At 40.7% G+C, this 15,616-nt stretch overlaps 1 protein-coding gene across 3 annotated transcripts in view; it reads right to left on the bottom strand.

Annotated features, from left to right (window-relative positions):
• Window positions 1–15,616, bottom strand: part of LOC133610207 (M-phase phosphoprotein 9) — a 104,654-nt gene that overhangs the window by 86,862 nt on the left and 2,176 nt on the right. For all 3 annotated transcript variants that reach the window (XM_061966317.1, XM_061966319.1, XM_061966318.1), the window contains exons 2-5: window positions 8,283–8,557; window positions 7,972–8,119; window positions 7,808–7,897; window positions 2,651–3,060 (exon numbers count right to left, since the gene is read on the bottom strand). In XM_061966317.1, the coding sequence (XP_061822301.1) occupies window positions 2,651–3,060; window positions 7,808–7,897; window positions 7,972–8,119; window positions 8,283–8,518 (884 nt within the window). In that variant the 5' untranslated portion in view covers window positions 8,519–8,557. The remainder of the gene's footprint in view (window positions 1–2,650; window positions 3,061–7,807; window positions 7,898–7,971; window positions 8,120–8,282; window positions 8,558–15,616) is intronic.

The raw sequence follows: 15,616 nt of genomic DNA, 5'->3' as shown, positions 1-15,616 counted from the left end.
TGTTTCATACGTCCACATTTCCCGCATTTTTCAACCTATTTAAACCATTCCACATTCAATTCGTTCTGGACAGTCAAACTAACACTTTCCCAAGTTCCAAACCAAATTCCGGTTTTCCTGGAAATTGTTCCCATTCAAAATGAATTGGCCATTTTTCAAACTTCCATAATTTCCACATTTTTCAACCGATTCAAACCATTCCACCTTCAACACATTCCACCACCAGAGACATTCAAACTATCATATTTTCAAGTTCAAAAAAATTCCAGGAATTTCCAGAATTCCCAGTTTTTCAAACCTCTATTTTCACCCTTTTTTCTGTCGACTACTCCTTCCACATTTTTCAACCCACTTCAACCGTTCCACCATCAAAACATTCCTCTTAAATCAGGACAAAAAACTAAGTTGTTTTTTGGTTTTCCCGAAAATTCCAGGAATTCCGTGATACCATTTCTCAATTTAAAATTTGAAAGATTCCAACACCAAACATTTCAACTGATTCAGAGCTTTAAAATGTATTTGCATTTTCCAAAAAATTCCCTCTTTTCCTGAAATTCCCATTGAAAAGAATGGGACATTTTTCAAAGTTCCACAACTCCCACATTTTTTATCCGATTCAAACCCTTCCAACTTCAAAATATTCAGCCTCTCCAGGAATCATGTACTCCCTTTCAACAATTGTAAAAAAAAAACAACTCCCTGATTTCCTTCAATTCTCAGTTTTTAGGGACATTTTCCCCATTCAAAATGAATTGTCCATGTTTCATACGTCCACAATTCCCACATTTTTCAACCTATTTAAACTATTCCACATTCAATTCGTTCTGGACATTCAAACTAACACTTTCCCAAGTTCCAAACCAAATTCCGGTTTTCCTGGAAATTGTTCCCATTCAAAATGAATTGGCCATTTTTCAAACTTCCATAATTTCCACATTTTTCAACCGATTCAAACCATTCCACCTTCAACACATTCCACCATCAGAGACATTCAAACTATCATTTTTTCAAGTTCAAAAAAATTCCAGGAATTTCCAGAATTCCCAGTTTTTCAAACCCCTATTTTCACCCTTTTTTCTGTCGACTACTCCTTCCACATTTGTCAACCCACTTCAACCGTTCCACCGTCAAAACATTCCTCTTAATCAGGACAAAAAACTAAGTTGTTTTTTGGTTTTCCCGAAAATTCCAGGAATTCCGTGATACCATTTCTCAATTTAAAATTTGAAAGATACCAACACCAAACATTTCAACTGATTCAGAGCTTTAAAATGTATTTGCATTTTCCAAAACATTCCCTCTTTTCCTGAAATTACCATTGAAAAGAATGGGACATTTTTCAAAGTTCCACAACTCCCACATTTTTTATCTGATTCAAACCCTTCCAACTTCAAAATGTTCAGCCTCTTCAGGAATTGTGTAATCCCTTTCAACAATTGTAAAAAAAAAAAAAAAAAAACTCCCGGATTTCCTACAATTCTCAGTTTTTAGGGACATTTTCCCCATTCAAAATGAATTGTCCATTTTTCACACTTCCACAATTCCCACATTTTTCAACCTATTTAAAATTATTCCACCTTCAACACATTCAATTCGTTCTGGACATTCAAACTAACACTTTCCCAAGTTCCAAACCAAATTCCGGTTTTCCTGGAAATTTTTCCCATACAAAATGAATTGGCCATTTTTCAATCTTCCACAATTTCCACATTTTTCAACGGATTCAAACCATTCCACCTTCAACACATTCCACCATTCTGGACATTCAAACTATCATTTTTTCAAGTTAAAAAAAATCCCAGGAATTTCCAGAATTCCCAGTTTTTCAAACCCTATTTTCACCCTTTTTTGTGTCGACCACTCCTTCCACATTTGTCAACCCACTTCAACCGTTCCACTGTCAAAACATTCCTCTTAATCAGGACAAAAAACTAAGTTGTTTTTTGGTTTTCCCGAAAATTCCAGGAATTCCGTGATACCATTTCTCAATTTAAAATTTGAAAGATACTAACACCAACCATTTCAACTGATTCAGAGCTTTAAAATGTATTTGCATTTTCAAAAAAATTCCCTCTTTTCCTGAAATTCCCATTGAAAAGAATGGGACATTTTTCAAAGTTCCACAACTCCCACATTTTTTTATCCGATCCAAACCCTTCCAACTTCAAATAATTCAGCCTCTCCAGGAATCGTGTACTCCCTTTCAAACAACTCCCTGATTTCCTTCAATTCTCAGTTTTTAGGGACATTTTCCCCATTCAAAATGATTTGTCCATGTTTCATACGTCCACATTTCCCACATTTTTCAACCTATTTAAACCATTCCACATTCAATTCGTTCTGGACATTCAAACTAACACTTTCCCAAGTTTCAAATCAAATTCCGGTTTTCCTGGAAATTCAAACTCTTCAACATTCAAACTATTCATACTACATTCTGTCAGCATTTCAGGTAAACTTCAGCATTGGAGCATTCACACGCAATTCCTTCAGGAATGGCCTCATCTCGTTGTTATTATTAAGCTAAAGACACATCAAACGACGTGTTCTCAGTACTGAAATCACTTTTAAACTGCTTAAGTTCAAACAACACAATACTATTGACCTGCTAAATAATGTAGAACTTTGTAGAAAAAGCAGAAGTACACACCCACAGGTTCTCTGCTGGTGGACTGAGGCCTCATGACTCTCCTCGCCGTCTTCCTGGACGCCGGCGGTACACCTGGGCTCAGCTTCCGGCCCCGTTTCCCAGGTGGAAAGAGTCCCGTAGCCGCTGCTGAGCACCGTGGCCGTGCGCTCCTCGCCGGGGTTGGCCGTCTCCGACCTTTGTAGCGGCGGCGACGGGGAGCTGAACGGGGAGAGAGCCGGGGCGGCCGGGCTGTCGCTGTCGCTGGCCAGGCGTCGGGGGAAGGCGCAGTCGGCGGGGATGAAGGGCAGGATGAAGTCCTTGGTGCCGTCGCCGGTTTTGACGGTCGGGGTTTGTGGGAAGTCCGCGTGCTGCTGGAGGCTGGCCTGGCGGTTCTGGAGCTGCACGAGAGCTTTAATTTCATCCTGAATCAACTGAGAAGGGGAAAACAAAGTGTTGATGTCTGCAAATGAATGGTACCTGCAGGTACCTTCTGGGCTTAAACTGGCATTTTAACTAGATGTAGTCCAATTTGGAGAGTTGTACATAGTGTGGATCGAGGTAACAGGATATTGAAGGTAGAAAAGCGTTATACTAGTATTATTGGGCTTTTACTTGGATTTTAACTGGATTTAGTCCAATTTGGAGAGGATCAAGGTAACAGGATATTGAAGGTAGAAAAGCACTATACGAGTATTATTGGGCTTTTACTGGCATTTTAACTGGATTTTGTCCAATTTGGAGAGTTCTACATAGTGTGGATCAAGGTAACAGGATATTGAAGGTAGAAAAGCATTATACTAGTATTATTGGGCTTTTACTTGCATTTTAACGAGATTTTGTCCAATTTGGAGAGGATCAAGGTAACAGGATATTGAAGGTAGAAAAGCACTATACTAATATTATTGGGCTTTTACTTGCATTTTAACTGGATTTAGTCCCATTTGGAGAGTTCTTCATAGTGTGGATCAAGGTAACAGGATATTGAAGGTAGAAAAGCGTTATACTAGTATTATTGGGCTTTTACTTGCATTTTCACAGGATTTAGTCCAATTTGGAGAGGATCAAGGTAACAGGATATTGAAGGTAGAAAAGCTCTATACTAGTATTATTGGGCTTTTACTTGCATTTTAACTAGATTTAGTCTAATTTGGAGAGTTCTACATAGTGTGGATCAAGGTAACAGGATATTGAAGGTAGAAAAGCGTTATACTAGTATTATTGGGCTTTTACTTGCATTTTAACAGGATTTAGTCCAATTTGGAGAGGATCAAGGTAACAGGATATTGAAGGTAGAAAAGCTCTATACTAGTATTATTGGGCTTTAACTTGCATTTTAACTAGATTTAGTCCAAGTTGGAGATTTCTTCATAGTGTGGATCAAGGTAACAGGATATTGAAGGTAGAAAAGCGTTATACTAGTATTATTGGGCTTTTACTGGCATTTTAACGAGATTTAGTCCAATTTGGAGAGTTCTAAATAATGTGGATCAAGGTAACAGGATATTGAAGGTAGAAAAGCACTATACGAGTATTATTGGGCTTTAACTTGCATTTTAACTAGATTTAGTCTAATTTGGAGAGTTCTACATAGTGTGGATCAAGGTAACAGGATATTGAAGGTAGAAAAGCGTTATACTAGTATTATTGGGCTTTTACTGGCATTTTAACTAGATTTAGTCCAATTTGGAGAGTTCTACATAGTGTGGATCAAGGTAACAGCATATTGAAGGTAGAAAAGCGTTATACTAGTATTATTGGGCTTTTACTGGCATTTTAACGAGATTTAGTCCAATTTGGAGAGTTCTACATAGTGTGGATCAAGGTAACAGGATATTGAAGGTAGAAAAGCACTATACAAGTATTATTGGGCTTTTACTGGCATTTTAACGAGATTTAGTCCAATTTGGAGAGTTCTAAATAATGTGGATCAAGGTAACAGGATACTGATGGTAGAAAAGCACTATACTAGTTTTATTGGCCTTTAACTTGCATTTTAACTGGATTTAGTCCAATTTGGAGAGTTCTACATAGTGTGGATCAAGGTAACAGGATATTGAAGGTAGAAAAGCACTATACTAGTATTATTGGGCTTTAACTTGCATTTTAACGGGATTTAGTCCAATTTGGAGAGTTCTAAATAATGTGGATCAAGGTAACAGGATATTGAAGGTAGAAAACCACTATACTAGTATTATTGGGCTTTTATTGGCATTTTAACGAGATTTAGTCCAATTTGGAGAGGATCAAAGTAACAGGATATTGAAGGTAGAAAAGCGTTATACTAGTATTATTGGGCTTTTACTTGCATTTTAACTGGATTTAGTCCAATTTGGAGAGTTCTACATAGTGTGGATCAAGGTAACAGGATATTGAAGGTGGAAAAGCACTATACTAGTATTATTGGGCTTTAACTTGCATTTTAACTAGATTTAGTCCAAGTTGGAGATTTCTTCATAGTGTGGATCAAGGTAACAGGATATTGAAGGTAGAAAAGCATTATACTAGTATTATTGGGCTTTTACTGGCATTTTAACTGGATTTAGTCCAATTTGGAGAGGATCAAGGTAACAGGATATTGAAGGTAGAAAAGCTCTATACTAGTATTATTGGGCTTTTACTAGCATTTTAACTAGATGTAGTCCAATTTGGAGAGTTCTACATAGTGTGGATCAAGGTAACAGGATATTGAAGGTAGAAAAGCGTTATACTAGTATTATTGGGCTTTTACTTGCATTTTAACAGGATTTAGTCCAATTTGGAGAGGATCAAGGTAACAGGATATTGAAGGTGGAAAAGCACTATACTAGTATTATTGGGCTTTAACTTGCATTTTAACTAGATTTAGTCCAAGTTGGAGAGTTCTTCATAGTGTGGATCAAGGTAACAGGATATTGAAGGTAGAAAAGCATTATTATTGGGCTTTAATTTGCATTTTAACTAGATTTAGTCCAATTTGGAGAGTTCTACATAGTGTGGATCAAGGTAACAGGATATTGAAGGTAGAAAAGCATTATACTAGTATTATTGGGCTTTAACTTGCATTTTAACTAGATTTAGTCCAATTTGGAGAGTTCTACATAGTGTGGATCAAGGTAACAGCATATTGAAGGTAGAAAAGCACTATACTAGTATTATTGGGCTTTCACTGGCATTTTAACTAGATTTAGTCTAATTTGGAGAGTTCTACATAGTATGGATCAAGGTAACAGGATATTGAAGGTAGAAAAGCACTATACTAGTATTATTGGGCTTTTACTTGGATTTTAACTAGATTTAGTCTAATTTGGAGAGTTCTACATAGTGTGGATCAAGGTAACAGGATATTGAAGGTAGAAAAGCATTATACTAGTATTATTGGGCTTTTACTTGCATTTTAACTGGATTTTGTCCAATTTGGAGAGTTCTTCATAGTGTGGATCAAGGTAACAGGATATTGAAGGTAGAAAAGCGTTATACTAGTATTATTGGGCTTTTACTTGGATTTTAACTGGATTTAGTCCAATTTGGAGAGGATCAAGGTAACAGGATATTGAAGGTAGAAAAGCTCTATACTAGTATTATTGGGCTTTTACTGGCATTTTAACTAGATTTAGTCTAATTTAAAGAGTTCTACATAGTGTGGATCAAGGTAACAGGATATTGAAGGTGGAAAAGCACTATACTAGTATTATTGGGCTTTAACTTGCATTTTAACTAGATTTAGTCCAAGTTGGAGATTTCTTCATAGTGTGGATCAAGGTAACAGGATATTGAAGGTAGAAAAGCGTTATACTAGTATTATTGGGCTTTTACTTGCATTTTAACTAGATTTAGTCCAATTTGGAGAGTTCTACATAGTGTGGATCAAGGTAACAGGATATAGAAGGTAGAAAAGCACTATACTAGTATTATTGGGCTTTTACTTGCATTTTAACTGGATTTAGTCCCATTTGGAGAGTTCTACATAGTGTGGACACCAAAGGTCAGCATTCACGGGAGACAAGTCCGTGGTCAAACTAATATTTTAGTCATCTTTTCTCTCACAACAATTTTAGACTAAGTAACAGTCCTCGTGTGATTTATGTTGTATTGTTTTTCTTCACTGCATCGGCCTGTTTTGTGTTGTAAATATAAGACACTTTGAAATGAAACATGGACTGTTGTGATGCCAGAGATCACTAATGTATATTGTGTTTGTCTTTTGGGCAACCGCTTACTCTCCAGAAGGGTTTTTTGTGTGTGTGATTGATGTTGTATTACTGCCGTTCCCAATGTTTAACCAAAACATTCCAGTTGACAATCAGATAAGAGTCTCTCCTCCTTCTGTCAGCAGACTTGCTACTCCTCAAATCTTTCTCTGGACATTTTGTATTGAATAAGAAACAAATACCCAAAACAATGGTCTCTAATTGGCAGCTGTGGCTGTAGGCAACCTCCAACCTCCTTTCTGTTGTCTTTAGTTGTCATTAACTCCACAAAAGGGTTTGCCATACATCCACAAATAAATTTGTACCGCCACAAATAGATGTGGCACTACCTGCTAGGTGGCGGTGTGCCTGGTATCATGCTTCTTAACACAGCTTATACGCAACTGGTCTGCCAGAGAATAAGAAGACGTAGCTGGAGGGTTCCAAGTTGCCGACTTAGCAACTTTGTGGCGAGTATTCAGACCCCAGTACACACTCGGCGGTTTAGTTTCTTCAAAATAGCCACCCTTTGCTCGGATTACTGCTCGATGAACTTCAAGAGGTAATCACCTGAAATGGTTTCCACTTCACAGGTGTGCTTGAAGCTCATGGAGAGAATGCCAAGAGTGTGCAAAGCAGTAATCAGAGCAAAGGGTGGCTATTTTGAAGAAACTAGAATATAAAACACCTTTTCTTGTTAAGTACATAACTCCACATGTGTTCATTCATAGTTTTGATGTGACAATCTACAATGTAAATAGTCATGATAATAAAGAAAATGCATTGAATGAGAAGATGTGTCCAAACTGTTGGCCTGTACTGTATTTTTTTTTTTAATCGATTATGAATTTTACAAATAAGAATTGCACATTTTTTCAAACCCCCCTAATCACCACAGGTGAGTGGTGGAAGCGCGAGGAACAGGACTAGCACCAACATCAGGGTATTTCCAGTTTAAAATCAGCATATTGCACAATGAGTTTCTCTACTAGAGCCCATAAAAGCGTCAGACCTGTATTTGGCACTGGTACTGGTCTTGCTGGGCCAGGATTTGCTCCTGGTACTGCTTCTCCACCAGCTGAAACAGGTGCAGCCACCTGCCCTGAAAACAAAAAGGCGAGGCAGACGTTGAGCACCTAGGTCCATCACGTGGACTTCAAGCCGGTCGCAAAAGACCTCGCAGTCTTTCCAGATCTTGGGGTCCATCTCGCCGCTGCTGCGTATCTCCTCCACCAGGGCTCTCAGGGTCTCCAGGGAGCTCGGGTTGATGAACGGCAGGTTTCTCCCTGGCGGGAAGGTTCCATCCGTGCCCAGGCATAGACCCCTGAAATTACACCAGGCGTCCAAAGACCTAATTATACGGTATTGTCATGAGTGATGATTAATTAAGACTGTGAGTGTGGCTTTTAGCTGGGTAGTCAGCGCGTTTGCCTCTCATGCCGGACACCTGGCGAGAGAGAGAGAGTACACAAGTGCTACAAGCGCACCTGATCTTGTCGCATGCTGGTGTGATCTTCACGGGCCGGCTGGCCACAGTGCCCCCTGTGGTCTGGGAGGCCGAGAGTCTGTCCTCGGAGACCGCCAGCCCAGAGGCGGTGGTGGCCTCAGAGGACAGCGGGGATGCCTCGCTCTCCTTGCCCCCATCCCCGTCAGCGCTGGCCCGGCAGTGGCTCAGGGGCCCCGAGCTGGACACGTCCTCAGAGACGCTGTCATCTGTGGACATGCTTAAGGGCCCGCGCGCTGGAGGGGGGCGGACGGACGGCTGGGAACCAGGAGAGAGACAGACAGAAACAAAGAACAGTGGTGAACTTTTGGATCCGACTCGGCCATGTTTGCACCGGAGACCGGAGGAGATGTGAGGAAGAGACTAGGGATGTCCCGATCCGATATTTGGATCGGATCGGCTGCCGATATTTGCCAAAAATTGCGTATCGGCAAGGCATGGGAAAATGCCGATCCAGATCCAGTTTTAAAAAAAACTCCGGTCCGTGTTTTCCAACGCACCTATTTAAATAATACATTCCACTTTTCTGCTGCTCCGTAATTTCCGTTCCGCATTTTCCAGCACACCTTCAACACATCCACAATTCTCACGCAGTTGCTTTTAGCTGCTGGCATTACACGACAGGCTCTTCTCACTCTTTCCTGTGTCTCCCTCTCACAGACAGCGAGCGCACCTTCTTACACACGTCACATACTGTCACGTCATACGTCACATACTGTCACGTCATTCGTCACATACTGTCACGTCATACGTCACATACTGTCACGTCATTCGTCACATACTGTCACGTCATACGTCACATACTGTCACGTCATACGTCACATACTGTCACGTCATTCGTCACATACTGTCACGACATACGTCACATACTGTCACGTCATTCGTCACATACTGTCACGACATACGTCACATACTGTCACGTCATTCGTCACATACTGTCACGTCATTCGTCACATACTGTCACGTCATACGTCACATACTGTCACGTCATTCGTCACATACTGTCACGTCATTCGTCACATACTGTCACGTCATACATCACATACTGTCACGACATACGTCACATACTGTCACGACATACGTCACATACTGTCACGTCATTCGTCACATACTGTCACGTCATTCGTCACATACTGTCACGACATACGTCACATACGGTCACGTCATTCGTCACATACTGTCACGTCATTCGTCACATACTGTCACGTCATACGTCACATACTGTCACGTCATTCGTCACATACTGTCACGTCATACGTCACATACTGTCACGTCATTCGTCACATACTGTCACGTCATACGTCACACACTGTCACGTCATACGTCACACACTGTCACGTCATTCGTCACATACTGTCACGTCATACGTCACATACTGTCACGTCATACGTCACATACTGTCACGTCATACGTCACATACTGTCACGTCATACGTCACATACTGTCACGTCATTCGTCACATACTGTCACGTCATACGTCACATACGTATACGTCCTCTCCCAGCAGAGAGCGAGGTAGTGGCATGGCTAACGTTAGCTGTGATGCTAGCACAGCCGCTAAGGTGCGCGCCTGCTCAAGCGTCCTCTGCGCACGGCAAATCTATGCCACGCACAAAATCATCCATCCATCCATCCATTTTCTACCGCTTATTCCCTTTTGGGGTCGCGGGGGGCGCTGGAGCCTATCTCAGCTACAATCGGGCGGAAGGCGGGGTACACCCCTGGACAAGTCGCCACCTCATCGCAGGGCCAACACAGATAGACAGACAACATTCACACTCACATTCACACACTAGGGCCAATTTAGTGTTGCCAATCAACCTATCCCCAGGTGCATGTCTTTGGAGGTGGGAGGAAGCCGGAGTACCCGGAGGGAACCCACGCAGTCACGGGGAGAACATGCAAACTCCACACAGAAAGATCCCGAGCCCGGTTTTGAACCCAACACTACTCAGGACCTTCGTATTGTGAGGCAGATGCACTAACCCCTCTTCCACCGTGACGCCCCGCACAAAATCAAATAAAAAATAAGCGCATAACAATTTTCGACACACGGACACGACAGAGAAAACAGTTTTCGTCATCATTGTTCAAATATTGTGACGTCTGTCGAGACGCTTATCTCCATCCGGTGCCACACGTCCAGACTCCACACCATCAAAATTTCCACATCAACACCGTATGAAAAAATTAGTGATCTATTTAGTTGTGATTTCCTTCTCTGCATGAAAGTTTAAAAGTAGCATATATTAATGCAGTATGAAGAAGAATGTTTTAATGTTGACATGCAAGCCTTGAAAGAACATTTTGAAAATCAAGAATACACTTCCTGCAAATGGGTGCATTTCTACCCTATATTTTAACTTTAGATTTATTCTCATATCAAACTCTTTTGGCTGTCTTTTTGACATCCAGCGCCCCCCTCCACACCCCGGATTATAAATAATGTAAATAATTCAATGTGATTATCTTGTGTGATGACTGTATTATGATGATAGTATATATCTGATAGTATATATCTGTATCATGAATCAATTTAAGTGGACCCCGACTTAAACAAGTTGAAAAACTTATTGGGGTGTTACCATTTAGTGGTCAATTGTACGGAATATGTACTTCACTGTGCAACCTACTAATAAAAGTCTCAATCAATCAATCAAAACACATAGAATCATCATACTGCTGTGATTATATGCATCAAGTGTTCATTCAAGGCTAAGGCAAAATATGGAGATATATATCGTGTATCGCAATATGGCCTTAAAATATGGCAATATTAAAAAAAAGGCCATATCGCCCAGCCCTAGTTCAACGATGCCATTTCTGTTTGTCATGTATAATTTTGTCTATTTTGTGTTTATCCTTGAATAAACAGGTCAGTTTCTTGTTACCAACCATTGTGAATTATTCAAACTCCCCTAATTCAGCTGGCTAGTTGTTATCAAGAGTACTAAAACCCTTTTCAACATGATTCTGACAACTAAGTAGGCTAAATAACTTTAAACTTTAATACATGCTCGGATAGGCCAATATCGGTCAGTATCGGTATCGGTCAGTATCGGTATTGGATCGGAAATGCAAAAACAATATCGGTATCGGATCGGAAGTGCAAAAACCTGGATCGGGACATCCCTAGAAGAGACCGGATCGGGCGCCGGGATGGACGAGCTTCATGGAGCATGTATCAGAGACTTCGGTCTCTCTGGACGGATTCTCAGTCATCCGCACAGACCGGAGATTGGGTCCCCTGGCTGTGCTGCTGATAAATTACTTTGGCTGCCTTTCTGGGTGTTGTTGATAAATAAATAAAAAAAAGTAGTTCCACTTTTATGTCCTTTGACTTCTTTGATGTTTCCCTCTTGGTTGCTTTGTTGGGTCTGCTCCTGTCTCTGACCATGCTCCCTTCCACCCCAGCAGACGATGGCATAGAACACCGCAGAGGCCACCACAGTACAGGACTGTCTCAGAAAATTTGAATATTGTGATAAAAGTTCTTTATTTTCTGTGATGCAATTAAAAAAACTAAAATGTCAGAAAAAAGGTGAGAAACAGGTCAACGCTGGGGACGGGAGGGAGAAAAAATAATAATTCAGTCTAAGCCTGGGTCCCTAGAGAGGAGGTCCAGACTGAGGCCAAGGGGAAAATAACTCATAACCATAGCACACATAAAAATGTGTGTAAGAGGGAAACATCAAACATCAAAGGACGTTAAAAGAGCAGAGCTGATGCAACCAGATATTTCTACATACAGCTATAAAAGTAAAACAACAACAAAAAAACATATACCGTATTTTTCGGAGTATAAGTCGCACCGGAGTATAAGTCGCACCTGCCGAAAATGCATAATAAAGAAGGAAAAAACATATATAGTACGTATAAAATACTACACGGTCTAGCTCCGTCCTATCTTGTCGATTGCATTGTACCATATGTCCCGGCAAGAAATCTGCGTTCAAAGAACTCCGGCTTATTAGTGATTCCCAGAGCCCAAAAAAAGTCTGCGGGCTATAGAGCGTTTTCTATTCGGGCTCCAGTACTATGGAATGCCCTCCCGGTAACAATTAGAGATGCTACCTCAGTAGAAGCATTTAAGTCCCATCTTAAAACTCATTTGTATACTCTAGCCTTTAAATAGCCCCCCTGTTAGACCAGTTGATCTGCCGTTTCTTTTCTTTTCTCCTCTGCTCCCCTTTTCCTTGAGGGGGAGGGGGGCACAGGTCCGGTGGCCATGGATGAAGTGCTGGCTGTCCAGAGTCAGGACCCGGGGTGGACCGCTCGCCTGTGCATCGGCTGGGAACATCTCTGCGCTGCTGACCCGTCTCCGCTCGGGATGGTGTCCTGCTGGCCCCACTATGGACTGGACTCTTACTATTATGTTGGATCCACTATGGACTGGACTCTCACAATATTATGTCAGACCCACTCGACATCCATTGCTTTCGGTCTCCCCTAGAGGGCGGGGTTACCCACATATGCGGTCCTCTCCAAGGTTTCTCATAGTCATTCACATCGACGTCCCACTGGGGTGAGTTTTTCCTTGCCCGTATGTGGGCTTTGTACCGAGGATGTCGTTGTGGCTTGTGCAGCCCTTTGAGACACTTGTGATTTAGGGCTATATAAATAAAGATTGATTGATTGATTGATATATAAGTTGCACTGGAGCCCGGCCAAACTATGAAAAAAACTGCGACTTATAGTCCGAAAAATACGGTATACAGGACTGTCTCAGAAAATTAGAATATTGTGATAAAGTTCTTTATTTTCTGTAATGCAATTAAAAAAAACAAAAATGTCATACATTCTGGATTCATTACACATCAACTGAAATATTGCAAGCATTTTATTATTTTAATATTGCTGATTATGGCATACAGCTTAAGAAAACTCAAAAATCCCATCTCAAAAAATTTGAATATTTCCTCAGACAGAGTAAAAAAAAAAAGATTTATAAACAGCAAAACAAAATCAAACATTTGAAAATGTCAATTAATGCACTCAGTACTTGGTTGGGAATCCTTTTGCACGGATGACTGCATCAATGCGGCGTGGCATGGAGGCAATCAGCCTGTGGCATTGCTGAGGTGTTATGGATGCCCAGGATGCTTCAATAGCGGCCTTTAGCTCATTTGCATTATTGGGTCTGGTGTCTTTCAGCTTCTTCTTCACAATACCCCACAAATTCTCTATGGGGTTCATGTCAGGGGAGTTGGCAGGCCAATGGAGGACAGTAATGCCATGGTCAGTACACCAGTTACTGGTGGTTTTGGCACTGTGGGCAGGTGCCAGATCATGCTGGAAAATGAAATCATCATCTCCATAGAGCTTTTCAACATGTAATGCTCTAAAATCCCTAGAAGCGTCTGACTTGGGCTATGGAAAAGAAGCACTGGACAGTTGCAGAGTGGTCCAGAGTCTTGTTTTCAGACGAAAGCAAGTTTTGTATTTCATTTGGAAGTCAAGGCGCTAGAGTCTGGAGGAAGGCTGGAGAGGAGCAAAATCCAAGTTGCTTGAAATCCAGTGTGAAGTTCCCACAGTCAGCAATGGTTTGGGGAGCCATGTCAGCTGCTGGTGTTGGTCCACTGTGTTTCATCAAGTCCAGAGTCAATGAAGCTGTGTACCAAAAGATTTTAGAGCACTACATGCTTCCATCTGTTGAAAAGCTCTATGGAGATGATGATTTCATTTTCCAGCATGATCCAGCAGTGCCAAAACCACCAGTAACTGGTGTACTGACCATGGCATTACTGTCCTCCATTGGCCTGCCAACTCCCCTGGCATGAACCCCATAGAGAATTTGTGGGGTATTGTGAAGAAGAAGCTGAAAGACACCAGACCCAATAATGCAAATGAGCTAAAGGCCGCTATTGAAGCATCCTGGGCATCCATAACACCTCAGCAATGCCACAGGCTGATTGCCTCCATGCCACGCCGCATTGATGCAGTCATCCGTGCAAAAGGATTCCCAACCAAGTACTGAGTGCATTAATTGACATTTTCAAATGTTTGATTTTGTTTTGTTGTTATAAATCTTTTTTTTTTTTTACTTGGTCTGAGGAAATATTCAAATTTTTTGAGATACGATTTTTGAGTTTTCTTAAGCTGTATGCCATAATCAGCAATATTAAAATAATAAAAGGCTTGCAAGATTTCAGTTGATGTGTAATGAATCCAGAATGTATGACATTTTTGGTTTTTTTTAAATTGCATTACAGAAAATAAAGAACTTTATCACAATATTCTAATTTTCTGAGACAGTCCTGTATACCGTATTTTTCGGACTATAAGTCGCAGTTTTTTTCATAGTTTGGCCGGGCTCCAGTGCAACTTATATATGTTTTTTTCCTTCTTTATTATGCATTTTCGGCAGGTGCGACTTATACTCCGGTGCGACTTATACTCCGAAAAATACGGTATATGTTTTTTTGTTGTTGTTTTACTTTTATAGCTGTATGTAGAAATATCTGGTTGCATCAGCTCTGCTCTTTTAACGTCCTTTGATGTTTGATGTTTCCCTCTTACACACATTTTTATGTGTGCTATGGCTATGAGTTATTTTTCCCCTTGGCCTCAGTCTGGACCTCCTCTCTAGGGGCCCAGGCTTAGACTGAATTTTTAATTTTTCTCCCTCCCGTCCCCAGCGTTTACCTGTTTCTCACCTTTTTTTGTAAGTTGGCAGACCTGTCAGCGATCCTGTTCTGTCTCCCTGTAATGTTTGATCCTGTTCTGTCTCCCTGTAATGTTTGTCTGCTCTTGAATTATTATTAATTATGATTATTAAAGTATTTCTGATTCTAATTAAGTCCATCTGATTTAAGAAAATATAGGTTGTATATTTCTCTTGTCGATTCTCTTAATATCCCCTGGCATGAACCCCATAGAGAATTTGTGGGGTATTGTGAAGAAGAAGCTGAAAGACACCAGACCCAATAATGCAAATGAGCTAAAGGCCGCTATTGAAGCATCCTGGGCATCCATTTACTTGGTCTGAGGAAATATTCTAATTTTTTGAGATACGATTTTTGAGTTTTCTTAAGCTGTATGCCATAATCAGCAATATTAAAATAATAAAAGGCTTGCCATATTTCAGTTGATGTGTAATGAATCCAGAATGTATGACATTTTTGTTTTTTTTTTAAATTGCATTACAGAAAATAAAGAACTTTATCACAATATTCTAATTTTCTGAGACAGTCCTGTATACCGTATTTTTCGGACTATAAGTCGCAGTTTTTTTTCATAGTTTGGCCGGGCTCCAGTGCAACTTATATATGTTTTTTTCCTTCTTTATTATGCATTTTCGGCAGGTGCGACTTATAC

Source organism: Nerophis lumbriciformis, linkage group LG11 (assembly GCF_033978685.3).
Source record: "Nerophis lumbriciformis linkage group LG11, RoL_Nlum_v2.1, whole genome shotgun sequence".
NCBI classification, from domain to species: Eukaryota; Metazoa; Chordata; class Actinopteri; order Syngnathiformes; family Syngnathidae; genus Nerophis; species Nerophis lumbriciformis.
Note: the sequence above shows the minus strand (reverse complement) of the source record. Positions and strands in the feature narration are given on the sequence as shown.